Genomic DNA, 22,674 nt, shown 5'->3' on the forward strand with positions numbered 1-22,674 from the left:
AACACTTTCAAGCGTTTGTTTATTTATTTGCAGTGATTTTGTGATGGGTGTTTTTAAGGCCATGGGAAAAACAGTTGGCCTCCCCCTCAATTAGTCTGGCTTTGAAGTGTCATGACTGCCAGGAAAACATCAACTTGACTTTTATTAGTCATAGCTAAGAACATCTACATAAAAAGGGCGAAAGGGCAAATTAAAATAAAGAGGGGACATCACGGGGCCTGGCGCCTCCTACCGGGTAGCACAGGGAAGTCTTTGAACATGGTTTCCTTCCGGCAGTTGGGACACGTGTTACTATCCTTCAGCCACGATGCGATGCACTGAACACAAACACCGCAACGCGTGTTCAGAGCGATACGCGGACCTCAAATGGTGTTTTACGCTCCACGCTCACACAAAATATGCGGCTTAGTCTTGACTCACTTTCTCATGGAAGGCGTGTCTGCACTCCAAAACCAAGCAGTGGGGTGGACTCATTTCTTCATGACAGATGGCACAAGGGTCCTCCAAGTTCAGCTGCAATCACACACACACACACATATGAGATGCAAACCAAAGGAGCTCCTCAAACTTATTCAATATTTTTGTCGGCAGCAGTAAACGACAAATGCAAACGTCCAGCGCAGTGCAGCAGTCAAATACCAACGGATTGTACTCAACAGTGAAATATAATTGAAGCGGACTGTACAGTGAAACAAAAATTTAAAAAAAATACAGCACCATAACACGTCGAGGCAAACTTGAGTCATTCCCACGTGAAATATTTGAGCTTACCGCGTTGGCGCCGAGCGGCGTTTGGTCCCGTGACTTTTGCCAGATGGAAGAGGGCTCTCCCGGAGGTGGTGCGGCCGCGATCGCCTCCTGAGAGGACACGACTATTGTCAATGTGATGAAATCAAGGCACCAAGCTTGACTTTGAAATGCTCGACCTTCTGGTCCAGGATCAGCTGGCTCACTGCACTGACCACGTCCTGCAAGCTCATGTTGCTCAGACTGCCACCATTGGACGACCGCAGATCCTTAAAAAACTTCATCAAGTCCGACCTTGGGGGAGAAAAAAAAAAAAAAGTTAGGCCGACCGGTGTGATTTCATTCATACGCAAAACGACAATGGAAAATGTTACTGCCGATGTTCGTATTTTAAACGGTAGCTACAGTGGAGCCGAGATCAGAGCGAAAATCAATTTGTTATCTTCCCCAATTAGCATCATACCATTTATTCTGGCGACCATTTTGTTTTCACCTGGTGTATTCGGGGAAGATGGTGCCGAGGCTCTCCACGGCCTTGTCGAGCACGGTGTTTCCGGCAGCCTGCGCGGGTCCGGCCACGTTCCGAGTCGCCGCGGCCTGCGCGGCAGCTCCGGTCGACTGCGGCGGAGGCGGGAGCACAACGCTCAACGCGGCCACATCGCAAGACGGCTGCAACGTTTTACAGAAGAGGGCAGAGTCAAGACCATTTCCAAGCTGCAAATCCTCAAATGCTCATCAAACTTTCTCATTCGTCGTCTTACCAGAGAAACTTGAAGATCGGGCTGGTGACTCCCAAGCAGCTCTTTGACCTCTCGGCCACGTTTGACTTGCTCCACCTGCTCCTTGTACTGTATCTGAGGGTACATTTAAGTGTCAGTGACGAGCGAGTTCTCTCGTATCTTGGATTTGTGACTTCTTGGGGAATGTAACGGGGCTTCGTACGCTACATGCAAAAAGCAGAAAATGGCACACGGCTGCCGTTTGTACGGAACAGCAAAATCCGGTGGTTACGTTGAGCATTTGAGCCATTCGCATACCTCCAAAGCAGCAATTTTCTGCTCCAGCTCTTGGACTTTGCCTCCCATGTTTTGTCTGCTGGCTTCCAGGGGGGGATATCTGCCAGTGAAGTGTCCGGAACCACTTCAAGTTAAATCAAGGCCAACCCTAAAACAGCCCTCGTCATATATTTCAAGTCTTTGCTGCGCTCCTTCCTTACTGTTGCACGTATTTGTCCAGCTTGAGCTGCAGAGTCTTGGCGTCAGCCAACCGAGCGCGGAGGCCGTACAGGCGCTGATCGCGACTGCTCTCCAACATGGACAACTGGTGGAGCAAAAATCAGGATGACTTTTTGTTTTCTTTCTCGACTCCAAAGATTAAAGGTTGCCGGCTCGTGCTGTCAACTGCGCAAAGTTACAAAGGAGTTCAAAACGGCTTACTTGGGCGCTGCGGCACCTTCTGTGCGCTGCGGCGATGGAGTTTCTGCAGCGCTTGATCTCATCCTCCAGACTCATCTTCTCGGCCGCTGACTGATTGCTTGAAGATGGAATTTTTTTTCTTATTAGCATCCCATTCAAGTCTTCTCATCGGCGTATGGCGCTTGAACGAGACGTACCTTAGATCCAAGAACCTGTTCAACTTCTCGTCATAGGTGGCCTTGTTTGCTCGAATTTGTTTGCTGAAACTGCATGTGATCAAAGAGGAACGCCGTTTAGATCATGGAAGTCCAAACTATGGCCCGGGGGCATTTTGCGGCCCTCCAGCCATTGTTTGGACACCCCAGGTTGAGATGGGAGGCCGCAGCTGCAACAGGTTTGCGTGGATTTGCATACGAACCTCGCCCCTTCCTCCACCAGCTTTTCCGTCTCAATCTTGAGGGCCTTCAGCACCTCCTGGTTGGCTTTCTTCTCCTTCTGGTCCCTCTTCACCTCCTCCTCAAGCTTCTGCTGGAACAGGCTCATCTCTTTGTCCGTAATCTTGATGGGGGGGGGGGGGACAACGTGGCGGTATTTGAGACATGAGCCAGATCTGCCGGTTCCACATTGCGTTCTGGAGCTGACTTTTATGTTTGTACTGATCTCCTGGATGTCTTCCTCCAAGGACTCCAAATTCATCTGGTGCTTCTGATCCACCAACTCGCGGTCGTGGGCCATTTTACTTATCTGCTCCCCCATTTCTTGAATCCGCTTGACCTTTTTGTTGATATCACCCTGGAAGACGATTGCTCGTTAAACAAACGTGCAGTACAGCATCTGGAGAGTAACTCGTACACAAGAACCGACCTGGAGGCTCTCGTAAGGCTGCAAAGGTTCCGTGTTCACCGCAACGCAGTCCTTGACTGCTCGATATGTCTGAGGGAGGGCGGAAAACAAAGCGCAGCGTGTTGTGTGTGTTACGTGCTTCCGTAGTCCACTCAATATGATTCATTGGTCGATTGGTAGCAATTCCGGTACGACAACATTGCCCAAGTTCATCCAGGAGAATGCCGGCATCTTACCTGCACTTCTGCGTGTTTCTTCAAAACGGCTTCGGTCGGTGTTAAACTTAAATCACTTGTATCGGAATACGTTTCGCAGGCCTCGTCCACCTGGCCAGCAGAAAGATCAAGGGATGGAAAGGGGTTGGGCGAAAGCTTGCCGCGGCCCGGGTTATTGACAGGGCCTTGGCCGATCGGTGGGAGGAGTTCATCCATATCGAAAGTTACGTAAGGCTCGGCGTTACGAAGATTTGAGCCGGATGAAAATACGTGCGGAGGCCGCGGGCGGTCCAAGCGGGCGGCCGGCCGCAGGGCCGCATCCCACTTGGCCAGACCCACGCGGCCGCCGATGTCGCTGAAGCGAAGGCGTTGCAGCAGGAAGCGCTCCAAGCCGCCCGCCTGTTGGATCTTGGCCTGAGCCACGGGCGGGAAGTTTTGGATCTCGCCTCGCAGCAGCGGGTCGTCGGCCGGCAGGGGGCCGTGTTCTTCCAGAACCTGCGCAAAATAGCTACAAGGGGGGAAAGGGGGCCTTATGAGTTGGGCTTTGAAGTGCTCGTACGGTGAACCGGCACATATTCGCGGTTTCGCAAAACCCATCTTGGCCATCGCTCCTGTCCGCCTCCTCAGAGGTCTGAAAAAGTCCGCCAATTGGCGTTTCGTTTTGATTGGAGAGAACTACTGTAGGTACTTCGTTTGTAACCGGTTCACACGTATCGGTCAATGCTTTGCAATAAAGCAAAATTGAAAATTGACAGTGTACGCTGCTTGTGAGGGATAAATAAATAGAATCGGGGTCCGCAAAAGTCGGACTCGGCGGGTCTGGCTTTTTAAGGATGGGCGATTGGCCGGAAAATTGTGATCGGTGCATCCCTGACCTCAATTAGTCACGGATTTTCGCTACTTGCACAACTCTGATACACGCTTGCCATGACTCGCCAAAGAAATTTCAAGATGAATTTTGAAAAATGGGTGGGGCGGAATATCACGTCGGTCTACCATTGCCACCTCGGTTGACCACCCGAGGCTTGTACTCACTCATACAAATTTTCCACGGTGAGATCCGGATTGTTGTCCAGAATCCGTTGAGACTCCCTCGTGCGTCCCGTGCCGTAATACTGTTCCTCAAACTGGGCGATCGGCTCTCGAAGGTGGTGGGGAACGCTAAAGGGCTCGTTGGGGTCAAGGAAATATCTGCGGACGAAAACAACGGGCTATGTTAGGGAAGCGATTCCGCCACCCCCGTCCGGACGGCGCCATGCCACTTACATCGGATCTTCTTGGTCCCACTCATCCGCCGCGTCATTTTCCCACCCGCAAAAAAATGGAAGAACCTAAAGAAGATCAGATCAAATGACCCGACGACGCCTTGCTTCATGTGACGGCCAATACTGGAACTCGCCAGTCACGATGCAGACGCCGAGGAGTTTGAAAAATCTTCCCAACCACACACACAAGACTAAAGGACTCACCTGCGGCTCTTTTTTTTTTCTTCGTCCTCGGCTCTTACCGCTCGCGGGAAAACTCTGAAAGAGCCAAAGCGTGTTACTTGACACGGCAAAAACTGTTTCGTCACGAAAAGGAACGGCTCCCGCGTTGCTTACATTTTGATTACCGGATTTCTTTAGAACAGAACAGTGTCCGTCTGAGGGGGAGAAAAACAAAAACAACAGATCACATGATGATGATGATGATTGGGCAAAAGGAAAAAAAAGAAAATCTCAAGAAACATGAGGTGGAAATACGTACCAATCATATTAACAAAATATTCATCAAGTAAATTATTTAACGAGATGTTAACATCTTTATGCTCCTCGAGAGTCCAGATAAAAAGTCTCATTTGGTGCGGCGGAGCCCGTTTGACATATTTAGTCAAGTTGCTTGAAGTCAAGTCGGCGCCAGGGGGGTCGTGGTCAGAAATAATCTCTTTCAAAGGGGCAAAGGTCAACAGCGGGCTTAGGTCCAGTTCATCCAGATGGTCTGCATTGCGCTCAACGAACGACTTGGCCGCCTTTAGATCTTCAAGACAGGAAGTCGAGTTTAAGAACGCGAAAAGAAAAGGCATTTGTCAAAAACAGCTTTTGAATCCCAATTTTCTTTCACTTTTTTTTTTTTTTTTTTTTAATGTAATACGCTTGCTTCTGTGATCAAAGATCATCTGGTGACCAAAGCGTTCTGACCTGCATCGTCCAGCCGTCCCGCCCAGCGGCCGAGGTCGGCGTTAATATTCAAAGTGTTTGAAAGCAGCTGGATGAAGGCGCGCGCCCAAACGCGATTCTTCCTCTGGAGCAGCAGCTCCACGGCCTGATCCAGCGTCTGCAGGCGCTCCCGCTCCCAGTCCAGCATCTTGGCGGCCAGCCGGTTGCCCCGCGCCGAGTCCAGCTCCAGCCAGGGCTTCAGGCAGCGGCTCACGTCCGACGCGGCGAGAGCCTTTTCCTGGCGCAGCAGCTGCATCATCTGACTGACCTGCACCAGGACTCGATCTTGGTACAGCAACCAGGCTGGAAAGGAAGAAACCGGTTTTATGAGATGCGATTCAAAGTCTCTTGGCATTTTCATTTTCTTGGCCCGGCATTGACGAGTGTTGATTGCACGGCGGTGCGGCGACGAAAACAAAAAAAAAGCAAGGCTGCGATGCGAGCGGGCGGTGCGTGATGGTACCCTTCTGTTGTGTCTGCGCCGCGGTGACGGTTTTGGGAAGCGGAAGCTGATCACTGACGCTGGCCTTGTTTTCCGAGGTCTGCTTAGTCTTGCTATTCTCCTCTTTTTTCCCGTGGTTCTTCTCCTTCAATTTCTTCACCCTGGCATGCAAACGGAAGCTTTGCGTTCTTCTTTTGCATTCAACGTCACAGGTGACTTGATGACAGCCGAATCCTCACCACGTAGGAGGCTTCTGGTTGACTTTGACTTTCCTCGGGCTCTCCGCCCTCGCGTTGGCGGCCTGCACGTGTTTTATCAGACCCGTTGCGTCAATAACTTTAATGGAATCGATGAGACCCGAGCAGTCGGGAGTCGGACACGGCTACGCGCCGCGCACAAAAAAAAAAAAAAGAAAGTAGATACCTTCAGGGAAAATGTCCTCCGGGGCCAAAAAGGTGACGGGATGTTACCTTTTCGCACTTGTCAAAGGACGGCGGCTTGAAGGCTTTCCAGCAGGCGCTGTGGTATTCAATCAGGCACTTCTGGCTGCACTTGAACTCCACAAAGCCCTGCGGGTGGAGGGGCGGAACTTATTCCCGCACCAAAACGACGGCTTCGTATTGACGTCGACTTACTTTAAAGTCCGGGTCGGTGATGTAGATATTTTTGGATGGGGCGAGGCAGTCCTCATATCGACAGGTGCCATCGGGTGGAGGAGGGAAGTTGCACGTATATATGGAATCCTCCAGAATTTCCTAAAAACGAAAAAAAAAAAAAAAAAAAGATGACGTGAAGTGGCGGAATCCCTCCAAAATGTCACCGGAGCAAGACTTTGCTGTAATCTTACTTGAAAAAGGTCCAGATCGGTCTCTCGAACAATGTCTGTGGTCTGCGGCCAGGTGAGTTTCCCCGGCGTGATCCGATTCCTCACCATCTGCAGGGAATCTTCAAACTGTTCCAGCGCCGCCGCAAACCTAACGGGAGCATCGACTTGAGTTGAAAGGCTCCCCACGCCGAGACCGACGTAAACCCGTTGCGCCAACAGCGACTGTACTTTTTCTCTTTCAGGTAAATCCTCCCACAGGCGTAGGAAACCAGACAGCAAAAACCCCTCTCCTTGTATGATTTGATCTCCTCCAGGAGTTTTCGTGCTTCTGCAAACTCCTGTTGCGCAGAGACCAAAAAAAAAAAAATGAACACGTGTGGAAGCGTAAAAAGAAGATGCGCATTGGCAAAGGAACTACAGAACGATCATCAAGGGATGCGATTATTATCCACTTCAGGTCATCAGCCTCACGTTTGACACATACTTGTAGCGTCAATAAATAATAACCATTTTTTTCTGTGACCTCATCTTCTCGCTCTCATTCCGCTTTGACAGGGGTGTGTCCAGGATTCTATTTTTTTTTGGGGGGGGGGGTCAGATGGAGCACAGACTGCAGAAGGGTGGAATCGAATGTTACGTTCTATGCATGTACGAGTCTCGATCACGTGGTCAGACTGGGGGGGGAAAAAAAAAAAAAAAGATGAGAATGCATCTCTGGCATTGTCCAGGTGGGGCCCGGGCAAAATGCGGAGGGGGCCGGGGGCCGTATTCAGGGATCACCACTGTTACTGATGACTCTGCGTTGTACGTCACCTGAGGCTTGCCAATTTCCGTCAGGGCGGACACGCGGCCGTAAAGCACCAGCTGCATATCCAGCGCAGAGAACCCAATGATCTGGTGATTTACAAAAAAAAAAAAAAACACATTTTACAAATGACTCAAATGAATTCTAGAATTAAATGTCAGCGGCGGTGCAGAAGTGCCTTCTTTTGGTCCGACGTAAAGGAGTTGGCCAGGCTTGCCGCCTGTCTGAAGAAGGTGTCGGCGTTGTAATAGCACTGTTTGATCAGGGAAGTATGGGCCGTCTTCAACACGTCACTCAAAGAACCTCGGGGGGATTGGCTTCGGTCAGGGGAGCTGTCCCAGTTCTAAACAGAGACAAAAAACACGCACGCGCCGAGTACTGCGCTGACAGGTCCGAACTTTTGATTCCAAGTCGCACTGGAGGACAACCAAACTTCCTTACGTCCTCTCTGGCCGTGGATTTCTTCTTTGAAGTTTTGGGCGACTCTTTGGCGCCGGCCGTCCTGTCCTCGACTTCTGCGGACACGACGTGAGTCAATCGGAGGCGTGCGCGTTTAAGACGGATCTCCGCTTAGATGGATTGAAAAAGGAATGACAGGGAGCCGTACAACTAGCCGTGAATGAAACCCGGTCAAGAAGATGCTACAAACGTGGCCAACGCTGCCAGCCGGTCGCAATATTGAGCGACCCCGGTTTTGTCAAAAAAGCCGGAGGAGGTGTGACGGCCGACAGAGTGCAGACCAAGTCGTGCGGTTGGATGGCTCATTAAATTACGGTAGTAAATCATTCAACAAATGTTATGACACATGAAAAATAATGAGGGATGACGTTTCGGAACACGTTTTGAGCGTCCCGACCCTAGAAACAGACAAACACAAAACAAAAGGAAATCTTGACTCCAAATGACGAAACTGAGACGCACCTGGTCGGTTCTGCTTGTTCACCTACAAGAAGAGAAAGAAAATCCCCAGTAAGTTTCCCTGCACGGCTCAACACTAGCGTCACAAAGAACCTTGCGCACTGAATGGGCGCGTCAGTCGCCGCTTACATACCTTGCCCACATCATCACCGTTAATATGATTATTATTATTCCTGCCATTGCCGTCACTTTCTCTTGATGTCCGCTGCGTCTCGACAACAGTCGAATTGTTCGTGTCCTCCGGTTTACTGGAAGGGGAAAAAAAAGGGCGAGTAAAAGTGCCTCGCCATGGTCACATGTTTTTATAACTATGCACACATTTATTTAAAAAAAAAAAATGAAACTAATAATCTCTAGTTTAGGTCAACATGCTCTTACATTGAATTTTGAGTTTCCTTAATGGTTTCAGCTGCTCTTGTTTTTCTCTTGCAGGGTCCCGCTGAAAGGCGAAACGAAAGGATGAGTTTGGGAAGACGCGCTTGTAAATAATCACTCCGTCAGACAAGTGCACCTTTCTTGCCTTTGCCGCCTTTTGAGTTTTTGCTCACAAACTTCAGATTTTGCTGCTCCAGGTCTTTGATTCCCGCCCGGTCTTTGGCGCACAGAAACCGCGCCTCTTTGTTGGCGCTCACGGCCCACTGGACTTCACCCAACAGGAACAAAGCCTCGCAGTAGCGATAGTGGCCCTGGGAATCGAAGCGCGGAGCATGTCAGTCGCGCGCAAGACAAGGTGTGCAACATGACACGGCCGTAGGTCTGCCACTGTCGAGGGTGAGATTCATTGCAGGGCTAGGAGATGAAAACAAGTTGCAAAACCCCATGCATGAAGCATACTGGGGGAGGACAAACGGACCTTGGTGTAGGATGGTTCTATCAGAGTGGCCCGCTTTGCATCCACAGCAGCGTCTCTGTATTTAAAAAAAAAATAAAAAAACATCATCATCAAATAACGATAGGTTAGGGGGTCACATTTTAAGGTCCACCCGCTTTACTTCCGCGATGATAAATGTTGAAGAATAACCAGAGCGGCAGCTGTAACAAAGTGCTTTATAGAACATTTCAACGACACAAGAGAACGTGTCCGCAGACATTTTGGTGGCCATCTTTGGCAGTTTGGTGACATTCAAGTGGGGCCAAGATTTTTGCCGCTTCGATCAGGGGTGTCAAACTCATTTTTGTCGCCGGCCACATTGGAGTTACGGTTTGCCTTGGAGGGCCGTTACGAATTTTGGGAAACCATATAACTGTTTCATCACCTCCGCATATTGCACGCACGGCGCAAAACAAATTGATGAATAACTCCTTTTACAAACAGAAATCAAGAATATCGAGTTTTATTGCGGATTACATATTGCAATTTGAAATTTTGGTTCAGACTTCAGCAAGCAGGGCGGCCCGGTAGTCCAGTGGTTAGCACGTCGACTTCACAGTGCAGAGGTACCGGGTTCGATTCCAGCTCCGGCCTCCCTGTGTGGAGTTTGCATGTTCTCCCCGGGCCTGCGTGGGTTTTCTCCGGGTACTCCGGTTTCCTCCCACATTCCAAAAACATGCATGGCAGGCTGATTGAACGCTCTAGAATTGTCCCTAGGTGTGAATGTGAGCGTGGATGGTTGTTCGTCTCTGTGTGCCCTGCGATTGGCTGGCAACCGATTCAGGGTGTCCCCCGCCTACTGCCCGAAGACGGCTGGGATAGGCTCCGGCACCCCCCGCGACCCTAGTGAGGATCAAGCGGTTCGGAAAATGGACTTCAGCAAGCGTCATGGAACTTGGCATGCTTGATTTGCTTTCGCGGGGCAACATACAATGAGGTGGCGGGCCAGATGTGGCCCCCGGGCCTTGACTTTGACACCTGTGGCTTAGATCGTGTGCGGTCTGCTGCCGTGTTCTCGCTACTCGTTCGTTACAAATTTCACAGACAGGCGAAACAAGGGTTGCGCCCCAGCTATATGGCTTTGCCTGTCCCCGCCGGGTCTGAAACGCAACTTCCGCACCGAGCTCGGGACGACCGAACGAAGAGGCAACTCGCTGGAAAGACCGCATACGGAAACGACTGCGCTCGCGCCGAGTGGAATTTGTGCCAGTGTGAAATTCAACACCAATTGCCGGAGCAAAATGTCTGCACTTTCACCCCAATGTTGAGAGGAGAAGGATGAGATGTGTACTTACAGGTAGTTCTGACGGCGGGTGTGACAAAGTGCCCGATTGCTGAAGGCGATGTGATTTTCAGGGCTGTGGGGGCGGGGGAGTATTTAGAGTCACACAGCCTTGTGTGGGCGGAAGGAGGCTGAGAAAACATACTTGAATCTGACGGCTATAGTATATTCAAATGCAGCTCCTTGGTATTTCTCCTCCTGAAAGAGGTCGTTCCCGACTTTCTTGTGGTATTCACTTGCCTGGATGAAAAGCACGTCACAATAGGTGCGCTGGTAAAGCATCGGAAAGTCAACTCACTGGAATTGAACACGAAACATTTGGGCAAAACGGTGAAATTGAACTAAGCGCAGGCGAGAAAAAAACAAACAAACTAATAAACTAAAATAAAAATTTGAAATGAAATGAAGTCTTCCTCTCAGGAATCTGCAGAAAAAGTGCTGGATCCGCCGAGAACAATCCTGACTGCAGAGCAAATGTTGATTCCCCGCGCTCCAAAGGTGAAGGAAACCACACGCGGGCGTAATTCTCTGCATCTGCAACCTGCCATCAAGTCTTACCGCTTGAGCGTCCTCATGGGGCTTCGGGTGCAACTCCATCATCGTCTCACGCACGCTCATCCCCATCATATGAATGTAAAACATGTCTGAAAAGAGACAAAGAGCGCGTTTGTTGAAACTGGACAATGGAAATACGGCGATCGGGCTATATATCGAAAGACGAGAGATTTTGACACCGACGGAGAGACCGAATAGCGTTTAGTGTAGCCGGCTTACATTGGTGGAAGATGAAGCCCAAAGCGGAGTGGCGAAGGGGCTGGTGGGCCAGGGCCTGGACACGGGAGCGCATGTCGGGCTTTCCCGACTGCTCCAGCCACTCCACCGCGTCTTTGAGAGCCTCCGGCGATTGCTGAGTCCACACACAAGCACAAGCGCACACGGAAGCGTTCAGAAACGCTCTGCTGCAACAGCGGAGCTCTCGCAAGTGGAACGATCGACAAAGAACTTGGACGTTCAGCGATGCCGGAAGATGCGCCGGGTTATCGAGTAGCAACAACGCACGCGCGGCCTCAGACTTACCTCGTAAAAGCTGTTATGGATTGAGGTGAGACGAGGCAATTGGTCCTGTAAATACTGAAAAACAAGAAAGGAAAAGATAAATCCCCGCTTGTGAGAGACGCCATTCTTATCTTTTCCGAGGGCCTGGCCAATGCAACACAATCAGTCCACAGCTCAAGAAGGTCAACGCGACATTCAGAGTAAGAGTCATAACTAGGGGACCGACTGATATAGAATTTTTTTTTTTTTTTTTTAGGAAAATAAAATTTCAATAACAGGACGCCATCTGAGACATCAAAAAGATTGGACTTACAGCTGCAGCCTCCAGAGCTCTCAGAATCGCCTCTATGGTTTCGATCTTGCGTAGAGTCTCCAGACTCACAAAGGTAGGGTCACTTCACGAGGGAGAAACACACACGCGCACACACACACACATACAGACACACACAGTTACACGGGCACCTTGGCACGGTACTATTTTACAAAATTCAAAAATAATAATAATAATGATTCCTAAACCCCACTCACCCATTTTTAATATGCCTATATTTACATTGTATATTTATTTATATACTTTTTGTCTTCTACTTTGTCCATTTCACAGTTTTGCTGCTGTAAATTGGGAATTTCTCCGCGGTGAGACAAATAAAGATTACCTTATCTTATCTTAAATGTGTGCAGGTGCCCCCGGCGTCTAGTAGTTAGCCCCAAGGTCAACATGAGTCACCCGCGAGTGTGTTCTGCAAATAGCTCAACGGGACTTTATGACTTGCTAGAAAAGAATTAAATTAGAAGAAGAATATGTACATGTACTGTATATATTTAGACTTAACTTGCTGCACCTTTCTTAATGTACCAAATGTTTTATGTTTTGTTTAAAAATAAAATTGTGTTCAATGTGGACGTTTTATTTTCACGTCAAGAGCTGGCCATGAAGAAAGCTCGTCATCAACTGACTTACTGTGCGTTGAGTAGGCCGATGTGCATAGCCCAGTGGAAGGAGACGCTCATGGCATCAACATTCAGCAGGATGGGCATCCAAAAGAGGGAAAGTCTCATCTGAATATCCGCCTCTTTTTTGACATTGACTGGGATTTTGAGCCAGGAGTCAAAGTCTAAGAAGACACACACACGCACAATACATATCGTCCCAGCCGCCTCACGACCAACTGTTGAGTATGTCACGCTGCACGGACAAGACAAAATCCACAGCTGTGATATGTTTGCTCTTTTTCAGATTTACCTTTATTGATGGAGATGGGAAGATGATTGGAATGCAATTTTGGCAACTAAAAAGAATTGAGGAAACAATAAGAGGGATTAGTCTCAACAAACAAATAAACACATTGACCCGATGCTCGTCAACGCACCGTTTCAAACTCAAAAAATGTGCCGTTTTTGACCCAGTCACCAACGCAGTCCGTGTACTCGGAATCCGAGTCAGAAATGGCCGCCATACCTGTAACAACATCGTGGTCGGGTTTAAGGCATTTAGGAAAAACTAATGTACAGTGCAACTGAACAAAAGTCAAAGTTTCGACTGTGTACAGTGAGCAACTTGAGCATGAATAATAAATGTCATGCCTTTGAGTATTTACCTGTAATACAACAAATATGAATTACAGAAACTATGCTTGCGTTAAAAAAGTAAAAAAATTCAGGATCAGGTGGTACGTTTGTCTCTGTAAGAGAAGGAATTTGGGCTCCCCCCCATGCTTTTGAGACTATGAGTTATTAATCAGTACTAGCCATTCCTTTCCAGGTAGAACTGTCCATTCTAATGCCTGTGTGTTATTTTGTGACTGCCGTGTCATCTGTGTTATCAAACCCAACGATGGAGAAATTATCGGCCTGGCCGATGACTGGCGCTAATATTTGCCATTTTGACGAATATCGGCAGAAGCTTTCTTCTGTTTGTTTTAAATGTTATGGCGGATAAAAGATCATCTTTAAACTGTGTTCAATTGAAATGTAACATTTTCAGTTATTTTGAAAATGTTAGCCCCTGTAGAAAACCATAGGAAGCCATTTTACTTGTATAAATTTTCCTTAGACTGCTTCAAACCTGCTGATGACCGTGGAAGGAAGCCTAATTGTTTTTTGTTACGATTTAAAAAGAAAGTGTCTACCGTGTTAAGATTTAAAATAATAATAATAATCCACATTTAGCAAATCTGAAAAGTTGTTCAATTAACCGCGTTTTAAAGGCATATCAACTAAGTTTTTGACTTTCAGTTTCTATTCCAATATTCCCCTTTTACTGAAAAGGACTGAAAATGACAGTGTATTTGCGTCTCACCTTTACGAAATGCAGATTTTTGGGGGGCCAGTACTACAGGCGAATTACTGTATTTACTCCTGTTCATGCACTTCTTGTTCTACTTGTAACATACGTGATGACAGAGTTGAATGGAACTAATGCGGCTAATGTTGACTCGAGATTACAGTATCTATTATGAAAGGCCAATCGTCTCTCGACTTCCGATGAAACAAAACTGAAAGTATCGATCTCACGCCCATCTCGGATTGAAAAGCGCGTCGATACAAGACGCAAATAACCAAATGACGTGTTCGCCTGCATTGTCGGGAAAACTAGGAAATGTGGCAGTTTAGCTAGGAGGCGTTAGCTTTGGCATTTAACACCCAAACTGAGCTAACTCCACAGCCTGTACGTGTTGTAGGCGGCTAATGCCTCGCTCGAAAACACAAGAGAAGCACCTGAAATCGGTGTGGTTTTTTTTTTTTTTTGGGTTCTGGTACGTTGTCGTACAAAACCCGGGCAAGAAAATCAAGCTCGCACAGTTTGACTCAATCGCTCTCGCGTCTTTCTTACCACTTCGGTCGTCGACGATCTGCCCAGACCCCAAAACAACCAAAGCAGGGGCTGCCGGTCTGCTTCTGGGAGAACGAAAAATTCACCGGGAAATAAACAGAACACGTTTAAAAAGTTTTCAAAAAATAAAACACACCTTCGCCCTCCTCCGTGAGACAAATTTACGACTTGTGCCAAGGAACGCCCACAAGTCACACGCGGCGCGCTTGGGTTCAATTTCAAAGTGAACCTGACGGGGTATCGATCAGTCAATTAGAGCAGAGCGGTCCCCTTTTTTTTACGGAACCGAGTAAAATGTCATGTCATTTTATATTCTTGACAAAAGCGGTCTTAAAAAGTACAGAATAATACTTATTTGAGATGTATTTTGTCTTCATTTTCTCCTTTACACGTTGACATCCTCAAAACAACACACGAAGCGATCACATATGCTACACTACATCACAGATAAACGCTGATAAAAAGGGATTCATTGTTCCTGTTATTCAATTTTCTCAATATTAATAAGCACGTTGGCCAGGGGAACATTTCAAATTCATATGCGATTAAAAAAAACATAAGTCTCAGCGAAAAGATACAGCAAACAGAACAAAAATACAGTAGAGCAGCGGCCCCAAATGTTCATCTAAAACGAGTTTTATTCCTAAAATGTATATTTCGTACTATTGTAAGCCACTGTAACATCATGCAGAGTTTGATGAACATTTACATTAGGCTTAAATATATATTTGTATGGAATAAAGGATTGACTTAGCTTGTATAGCACACAAAAATGTAAGTGGGCAGTGATTCTTTTGCAAAACACTAAAGGGAGCTCACATACCACAAGTTGTTGCATATGACACTTGCGTTGTACAATATTTAGTTATTACTCGATATAATTGTGATGAACCTTTTTTGAACACTCAGTTATGTGCTGTTGTTATTAAAGGACTATTGCTTTGTTGCCAATCTTCGCCTCTTTTATCTTATTGTATAATCCTACAAAAAGGGCGCTATATAAGTTGAATTAACTGTACGATGGACACAAAAAAAATTATTGTGATTGGGCTCTGTGGCCAATCTTCCAAACATTACATATTAAAAAAAAAAAAAAAAGAAGTTCCAAACCCATCTAGATTGGACTGAGCTCAAAAGCATCCTCCTGTGCGAGCAGTTGCTGGAAGACTTTTTTGGAGTGCAAGAAAAAGCTTCTGCTGTGCTCCAGGTCTTGTGCGTTTATGATGCGCATCACCAAAGCTCGCTGGATGGCCGGAGATTCGCAGGGGTGATGCAGCACGTTGTGACTGACATTTCTGCCCGGCTCAATGACCAGTAGGCCCTCTTTGGAAGCCACTTCATCGGTTTTACAAGCTCCGCCGTGGCTCGTCTCGTCGAACGTCTCTGCCTGGCTGACGTTAAAGGGCCACCCACCGGAGCAGGTAGCGTTACTGCCACGCTGCGGTGCAGATGCTGCCCTCTCCCAAATGTTTCTGTGGAGGTAGATGGTGTAACCTTGCACCAGGCGGTTTAACGCCGTCTTGTAGGACAACCGAAGAGACTCCACCGACCCAATTGGCACAGAATGAAGACGAACCTGCTCAAACAAAAAGCAAAATTGCAATCGATGGGAGACCCCCAAGTCATGTTGGCCAGTGCATAAAAAAATAAAAGAAAATAAAACAAGGCAGGAAATACATTTTCCCAAAATGTTGACTGACCTGGTGTATCCTCATATGGAGATGAAGTGCGGCTCCAGTCAACCACTGCTGCATGGACACTGAACTCATCCTCTTCTTCTTGGTCATTCTCTGGTAATGGTCCAGCATTTCCAATTTCAGCCAGGTATCGTAAATCTCCGTGGTCTCGGCCATCGTGTCCTGGTCGTTGGCCAGGCCCGGGATCGAGCGCAGGTAGTTGTGCGCAATACGGCCGATTCGCGAAGAGATTGCGAGGCCAAAAATCTTTTTGGGCGGTTTTGTCAGAGGCCATTGGCCAGGATGTCCTGAACTGTTGCCCCTCACCTAATGAAGGAATAAAAATACAGTTTAGTGGTCTCAACAGAATTTAGAATCGTTATTTTTCGCATGCTCGTGAGACCACTTGTTTCTCGGCAGATGGCACCATCGTACCTTCCCAAGAGACAAATAAACAAAACGTGTGAATTAGCATTAAATCTGAGAAGTAAAGTCACAATCTTACAAAACAATTACCTTAAAGTTATGAAACGTGTTGTCATCTCACACAAACATTTGTCATAATACAACAAAAACGACCTGTTGGGCAACGTGGTCCAACAGCAATGACAAAGCCAGTGCGACCACACCGACGCCGCCGTGCGTGACCCTGGCGCCTCCAAGCTCTTGGTTAAGATGGAGGCCCAACGCCGCCTGCTGCTCCTCGCTTAGGCTCCTCTGCAGCGAAGAGTACTGGTGCTGCAGCGCGGCCGACGAGTCCAGAGACAGGAAGGAGTTGAGGACCGGGTCCAGGGAGATGTTCGGGACCATGTTGGCGTCACGGGCCGCCGCAAAGAGTTCCTGGACGGTCGCCTGTGAGGGAAGACACAGACCAGGTTCCAGCAGGATCATGGCTGACTGCCTGTGTGTAATAACACGCTTGTTTTAGTCCACGGTATTACTGACCTTGTGTGTGTTTACTTACAGTCAGTGACGTCAGCTCAACCAGTCGGCCATTGGAACGTCACACAAGTCCAGCGGCAAACAGTGGTGGGAAGTGCCCTGAATACTGTTTTTCCCTCTCACTCTTTTGCCTTTTCTCTGTGATGGGCACACACTCGCAGCTAGCCACAAGGCACACTAAAGTGGCCAAAATTGGAAGATGCATTTCTCAGGGTGTAGGCTAAGCTTGCTACAGAGTGAGTCCTTTGACTACCTATGGAGACAAAACACTTTTGAAACCAATGCAAACAGCCAGATTGCGACAAAAAGAATTGCAGCGATAGTGTAGTTATGATATTGTAAACGTAAAAAGGTCAGAAAAACACACAACCAGTAACGATTTGCTATGTTTTATAAGATAATGCACAGACTTGCCATGTTTTTCGAAAGGAGAACGCTAACTGTGGAAAGCATTACTTTCCTTGGAAAAATTCATTAATTTTTTTAAACATTGCCAATTCATACTGGTAGTTTCTTGTCGCTAGAGCTTTGGGTTAAAAACACACAAACGAATGAACAAGTGCTTTGTTTTCGTAGTCTATACTGCGCATGCGTGTACTGACTGCCATCTTGGGGATTTTTTATTAAAGGAAAATGGGAATAAAGTGGGGGGGTTTTCGGAAAAAGTTACAAAAGAAAATATTTCGTAATTTTAGAATTGTAGATTCGTGGTATAATTAGCGATAAACGTCGACATTACAGAAAAAATACATTGAAATGTACAAGACATTTTTTTTAACGCGTTGTTTTCTTGACGTTGAGACTTTATCCTGGTTGTACTGTAGAATTATTCATATTTCTTTCGTCAAACCGCAGAAGAGGAAAAAAATCAAAACAAAAAGACACCCGACAAGTGCCGACAATCACGTGACACCATGGTCCCAACGCTTTCCGGCGACCGGTGACGTCATGCTCAAATCCCTCCCATGTCGGAAAGCCGATGGACCCAATAAAATAAGTACAGTATAATGGCGCGCCTCCTGCTATATTTCTCATTAAAATGAGCCTGCGATTTTATTTTTTGGACCATTCTTTAAACTTGCGACCATACCACAAGAATCTCGAAAAAGCTACTCGTCGCACAGTTGCCCGCTATCGTAGCTGAAAGAAAAGAAGATCTTCTACATTTGTGCGTTAAAAAAAAAACAGGTGAGCACTTCACATGGACGGTTTGCAGTAAGTAACTTGCGTTTAAATTGCACGGGATGCAGTTCTCCTAATGGTGCTCCTACACGGTTTAGCTGCTGCATGGGGCTAACGTTAGCGACATGCCACCAAAGGTGTAATTACAACATAATAATGCGTGTAGATACAAAAATGTAAAGTTAAAAATGCATTGGGGGAAAGAATGCTGCTCAGCACATCACAGCGTATTATAGCAACGCTTCAATGCCCCAAACGGGGCGTCCTGTCACTTAACGGCAGCATAAAGACAGCATCTGTTGGGAGAAAATGTGAAACTAAAGTTCCCCGCTTTAACGTTGTTCATCGTTCGTGCCCGCGTGTGTATACATGTGTGCGTGTATACGTGTAGATATATATATGTATATATATATATATATATATGTGTATATACTGTATATATATATATATATATATATATATACAGTATACACACACACACACACACGCTGTATATATATTGTTTTTTCCCCCCAGGCAAAAGTAGTCTTTTGCCATCATCTTGAGGCATTAATGCAGGATTTCTTGCAATTTGTGGGATGGCTGTGAGGTTTTTCTGGATTGTGCTTGGACAAACAAGTTACTTAATAAGGCACAGTTACAGGACTCTGTGGCACTATGGTAGCGTGTTTGACTCCAGATCAGGTTGTGCATTCAAATCACGTCAGGTTAGGGTCAGTTTCCCCCTCATTTGCATGCTCGTGGAATTTCAAGTTACCACCAAAAAAAAAAAAAACAACCAAAAAAATTCCCAATAATAATAATTTTCTTTTTCGCAGCATGAGTCAGAAGACGGAGCGTCGTGGCATCCACGTGGACCAATCGGAGCTGCTATGCAAGAAGGGATGCGGTTACTACGGCAACACCGCCTGGCAAGGCCTGTGCTCCAAGTGCTGGAGGGAGGAGTACCAACGGGTGCGCCAGAAGCAGATCCAGGATGACTGGGCCTTGGCCGAAAAGTAATATGTGTGCATGGGTGTGTGTGGTCCAGTTAAATGCTGCTACCTGGTGGTCTCTATATTTTTTTTAACTTCACCTTTTGTTAATTCAAGGTGAGCCGTTCATTTTCGGGGCTGCATGTTGTTTGAGGAGTTACGCTCTTGTCATTTCGCTAGGTTGCAGCGAGAGGAGGAAGCGGCCGCCTTCGCCAGCAGTCATGGCGCTCCAGCCCAGGCCCAGCCCGCGCCGCCTTCGTCCCAGTCCCAGTCCTCGCTCGGACCCTTTTCCAAGTTTGAGGAGAAGAAAACCAACGAGAAGACGCGCAAGGTCACGACCGTCAAGAAGTTCTTCAGCCCTTCGTCGCGCACCTCTTCCAAGAAAGGTACAATTGTTAACAACATGAAAGGAGAACATTCAAATTCAGTACACGGTGCAAGAACGACTTACTCAACTGACACAATTCGTTGCCTACTTAAAAGCAGTCCGTGCGATATCATGGTCAAATGTCTTTGCGCGACGAGGAGATTGCAAGAAGGCAAAGTTCACACGCTTGGTCCACAAATAGTTCCCATCATGGAACAATCGGAGTTAAAGTCTAGAACCAACGCAACGGGGTTTTTTTTGGGGGGGGGGGGGGGGGGGGGGGGACATTTTCACCTCATCATCAGACTCGCCGGAGGTGAAGACGAGCAGCCCGTCCACGAGTCGCCATGCCAGCTTCGACTCAGACCAGGCGTCCAAGGACTTTGTGGACTTCCTGAAGAGCATGCAGCGGCCCGGCCGAGAGATCCACAAGCAGTGCCGCAGCTTCCTGCTCAGCATGTCCAGCAAGAAGGTGATCGCTTCGGCAAAAGTCCTTCCTTAGAGATCCGACGTGCTGCAAACGCATTCCACAAACGTGGCGGGAATATGGCCGTCACGCTCATCGCACCAACCGCTTTGTTTCAGGACCTGAACGCAGAAGAAGTGTCGGAGTGCGTTCAGGACTTCTACCAGGGCCTGGCCGAGCGCTTGACGAGTCACTTCAAAGGTGGGGAGAGTCCTGGACGACTTCTCATCCATAAAATAAAATGTAAAAAAAGTGACGGAGGCGGGATTGTGGCGTTCCTCAGGTTCGTCCGAGTCGGTGGAGCAGGTGATGGACCAGGTGGAAAAGTACATCATGACCCGTCTGTACAAAAGCGTCTTCTGCCCGGAAACCACCGACGACGAGAAGAAGGACTTGTCCATGCAGAACCGGATCAGGTGTCGCGTCGCCCGTCTTCTGCGCTCGCTGACGTTTGTGCGGCTCAACTGGACGCCGGTTGCGCTTGGCCTTGCAGAGCCCTCCACTGGGTCAACATCCAGATGCTTTGTGTGCCCATGGACGAGGAGATCCCCGAAGCCTCCGAGAGCGTGGTCAAAGCCATCACGGGTACCCGTGGCGCTTTTCATCCCCTTCTTTTGCAATACATTGCCCCCCCCCCGGAATAGTAGTTGGCCGCTGTACTGCGGCAGATTGACAAATTGGCCAATCCTCATCTGCACCAGAAAGAAAAGTCTTTGGACACAATTTTTTTTTTAAAACCATTGTGTAAAATGAAAGCAAAAGAACTATCGGTCCAGTACTCGGTATCGGAGAGTACTCAAAGGGTGATCACTTGTACTGGTATTGGTCTAAAATTTTTTTTAAAAAAAAAGTAGTCTCAAAGATACGTGTAGAGAAGAGGCCGAGAGCTCAATTTTCAATATCTACAACAACACAAAAAAAACCACCTTCCCCCTCGCTAAAGTCGACAACCACCCCGCCCTCTCTGTTCCCCACTCCAGACATCATTGAGATGGATTCGAAGAAGGTGCCCCGCGACAAGCTGGCGTGCGTGACGCGCTGCAGCAAGCACATCTTCGCCGCCATCGGCGGCACCAAGCGCGAGCCGGCGTCGGCCGACGACTTCCTGCCCGCGCTCATCTACATCGTGCTCAAGGCCAACCCGCCCAGACTGCAGTCCAACATCCAGTACATCACACGCTTCTGCAACCCCAGCAGGCTGATGACCGGCGAGGACGGCTACTACTTCACCAACCTGGTCGGCCTTCTTTCCCTCCCAAAGAGCGTTCCAAAGTGTCAACGTGCGTCTTTGTCTTGTTTTTTGCGTCCAGTGCTGCGCGGCGGCCTTCATCGAGAAGCTGGACGCCCGATCCCTCAACCTCACCCCGGAGGAGTTCCAGTCCTACATGTCGGGCCAGGCCTCGCCACAGTTCGACCGGAGCCGCCTCGCCGCGGACTCGGATCCCGCGGCCACCAGCCCCGCGCTGGCCCAGCTCCGGCGCAACCTGGACCTCCTGTCGGACCTGGACGCCCGCCAAGAGGCGCTGATGGAGGCGGCCCGCAAGCTGCACGCTGAGCTGCCGGCATGGTCCGAGAGCGTGCGGCGGGAGGTGCGGGACGCCCTGGAGAAACAGCCGCTGGCCCCGAGTCGGCCCGCCGTCGCGGACAATGCCGACGCTAATGAGCTGCCCCCCCAAAGATCTGGCGGCCCAAGTTTTGGCTGACTAATGCGCTGCAAACTTGACACAAGTCCACGCATTCCATTTATTTTTCTTTTTAAGCTTTCGTGATGAACTCCACTCCATGTTCCGTAGCCTCACTCCAAACGATACAAACTTGAACGTGGGATCGAGTCAACGCTGCTATTTCTTTTTTAAAATAAACTGATGACATTTTTGACTTTTATTTAACTTCCGCATTTTTAAATATTTTTTTAGTATCGCTCCATAAAGGCCACGTGATTAAGTACAATTTCTCATTGAGGGAAAAATTAGCTGTCGACTTACTTAGTATTTTTATTAGTTTATATATTTTGTTTCCGTTTCTAAATGCACTCAACATTTTTAAAGGCGGTTGTTTAATATTTTTAAATGCAAATGTTATATACCTGTATATATATATAGAGAGAGAGAGAGAAAGAGACAGAGAGTTATTGGTCAAATCTAATATATACCGTATACAGGTAAGTATTCTCTCGTGAGGAATCATATTTTCGTTGTCCAATCTTTCCTTATACAGTAACACAATTTCCCTATGTGGGGGAAAAACTATGGTACATATCCTTTATGAACATGCAGGTATGTTTACAAAATACACGTGTAACAACACAAGCAATAAAATGCAAAAATATATGGTCCAAAAACTATTAAGAACACAAACACTGCAGCATACAGTACAGGTATATGAATCAAATACAGTATATAACAAGACGCGTCACAAAATTAGGACTATTTGCTCCAAAATGAGACTAGTTACAGACCTGGTGGCTTTTCTTTCCACCCATTCACTGTGTCGAACTTGACCTCCCCTCGATGACCACACAACACAGCATTGCTCAATTGATGTCGTGCAACAAACTTTTGAAGCCAGCCACGAAACGTTTCAAAGTCCTCGATGTCCATAGTTGGCGCCTTCTATCCA

General features: G+C 47.7%; 3 protein-coding genes across 8 annotated transcripts; 1 reads left to right on the plus strand and 2 right to left on the minus strand.

Annotated features, from left to right (window-relative positions):
- Window positions 1-2: 2 nt before the first annotated feature.
- Window positions 3-14,683, minus strand: ttc3 (tetratricopeptide repeat domain 3). Of its 4 annotated transcripts, XM_086130690.1 has the most exons (45): window positions 14,585-14,683; window positions 14,449-14,513; window positions 12,986-13,074; window positions 12,859-12,904; window positions 12,577-12,730; window positions 11,929-12,010; window positions 11,637-11,690; window positions 11,334-11,466; window positions 11,118-11,203; window positions 10,705-10,799; window positions 10,573-10,635; window positions 9,260-9,314; window positions 8,918-9,092; window positions 8,785-8,845; window positions 8,540-8,654; window positions 8,410-8,431; window positions 7,930-8,003; window positions 7,667-7,831; window positions 7,497-7,577; window positions 6,912-7,021; window positions 6,705-6,831; window positions 6,493-6,612; window positions 6,328-6,426; window positions 6,097-6,239; window positions 5,879-6,018; window positions 5,398-5,718; window positions 4,967-5,236; window positions 4,822-4,862; window positions 4,690-4,743; window positions 4,487-4,551; window positions 4,256-4,411; window positions 3,242-3,728; window positions 3,027-3,095; window positions 2,805-2,954; window positions 2,581-2,720; window positions 2,360-2,428; window positions 2,184-2,280; window positions 1,964-2,067; window positions 1,785-1,887; window positions 1,509-1,601; window positions 1,241-1,416; window positions 927-1,041; window positions 772-858; window positions 421-513; window positions 3-317 (listed from the first exon to the last, which is right to left on the minus strand). In XM_086130690.1, exons 3-45 carry the CDS (start codon window positions 13,070-13,072, stop codon window positions 210-212), a joined length of 5,085 nt encoding a protein of 1,694 aa, XP_085986816.1. In that variant the 5' UTR covers window positions 13,073-13,074; window positions 14,449-14,513; window positions 14,585-14,683; the 3' UTR covers window positions 3-209. The 4 variants fall into 4 exon arrangements, with proteins under 4 accessions (XP_085986816.1, XP_085986818.1, XP_085986817.1 ...); XM_086130692.1 differs by having other exon boundaries at window positions 8,927-9,092; window positions 14,449-14,683; XM_086130691.1 differs by having other exon boundaries at window positions 7,930-8,000; window positions 14,449-14,683.
- Window positions 14,684-15,068: 385 nt separating this feature from the next.
- LOC147194194 (uncharacterized) lies at window positions 15,069-19,409 on the minus strand. 3 transcript variants are annotated; one of them, XM_086130699.1, is made up of 5 exons: window positions 19,324-19,409; window positions 17,089-17,319; window positions 16,704-16,976; window positions 16,149-16,451; window positions 15,069-16,024 (listed from the first exon to the last, which is right to left on the minus strand). In XM_086130699.1, the coding sequence occupies exons 3-5, from the start codon at window positions 16,932-16,934 to the stop codon at window positions 15,563-15,565; spliced, it is 996 nt and encodes a 331-aa protein (XP_085986825.1). In that variant the 5' UTR covers window positions 16,935-16,976; window positions 17,089-17,319; window positions 19,324-19,409; the 3' UTR covers window positions 15,069-15,562. The 3 variants fall into 3 exon arrangements, with proteins under 3 accessions (XP_085986825.1, XP_085986824.1, XP_085986823.1); XM_086130698.1 differs by lacking the exon at window positions 19,324-19,409 and having other exon boundaries at window positions 17,089-18,012; XM_086130697.1 differs by lacking the exons at window positions 17,089-17,319; window positions 19,324-19,409 and having other exon boundaries at window positions 16,704-17,072.
- rabgef1 (RAB guanine nucleotide exchange factor (GEF) 1) lies at window positions 18,108-21,939 on the plus strand. Its single transcript, XM_086130694.1, has 9 exons — window positions 18,108-18,254; window positions 19,067-19,246; window positions 19,403-19,608; window positions 19,895-20,061; window positions 20,175-20,256; window positions 20,339-20,471; window positions 20,549-20,640; window positions 21,036-21,292; window positions 21,366-21,939. The coding sequence occupies exons 2-9, from the start codon at window positions 19,068-19,070 to the stop codon at window positions 21,756-21,758; spliced, it is 1,509 nt and encodes a 502-aa protein (XP_085986820.1). The 5' UTR covers window positions 18,108-18,254; window position 19,067; the 3' UTR covers window positions 21,759-21,939.
- The last annotated feature ends 735 nt before the right edge of the window (window positions 21,940-22,674 follow it).

This window comes from Hippocampus guttulatus, chromosome 15 (assembly GCF_054856545.1).
Source record: "Hippocampus guttulatus isolate MCC_2025c chromosome 15, RoL_Hgut_1.0, whole genome shotgun sequence".
In the NCBI taxonomy this organism is placed as follows: Eukaryota; Metazoa; Chordata; class Actinopteri; order Syngnathiformes; family Syngnathidae; genus Hippocampus; species Hippocampus guttulatus.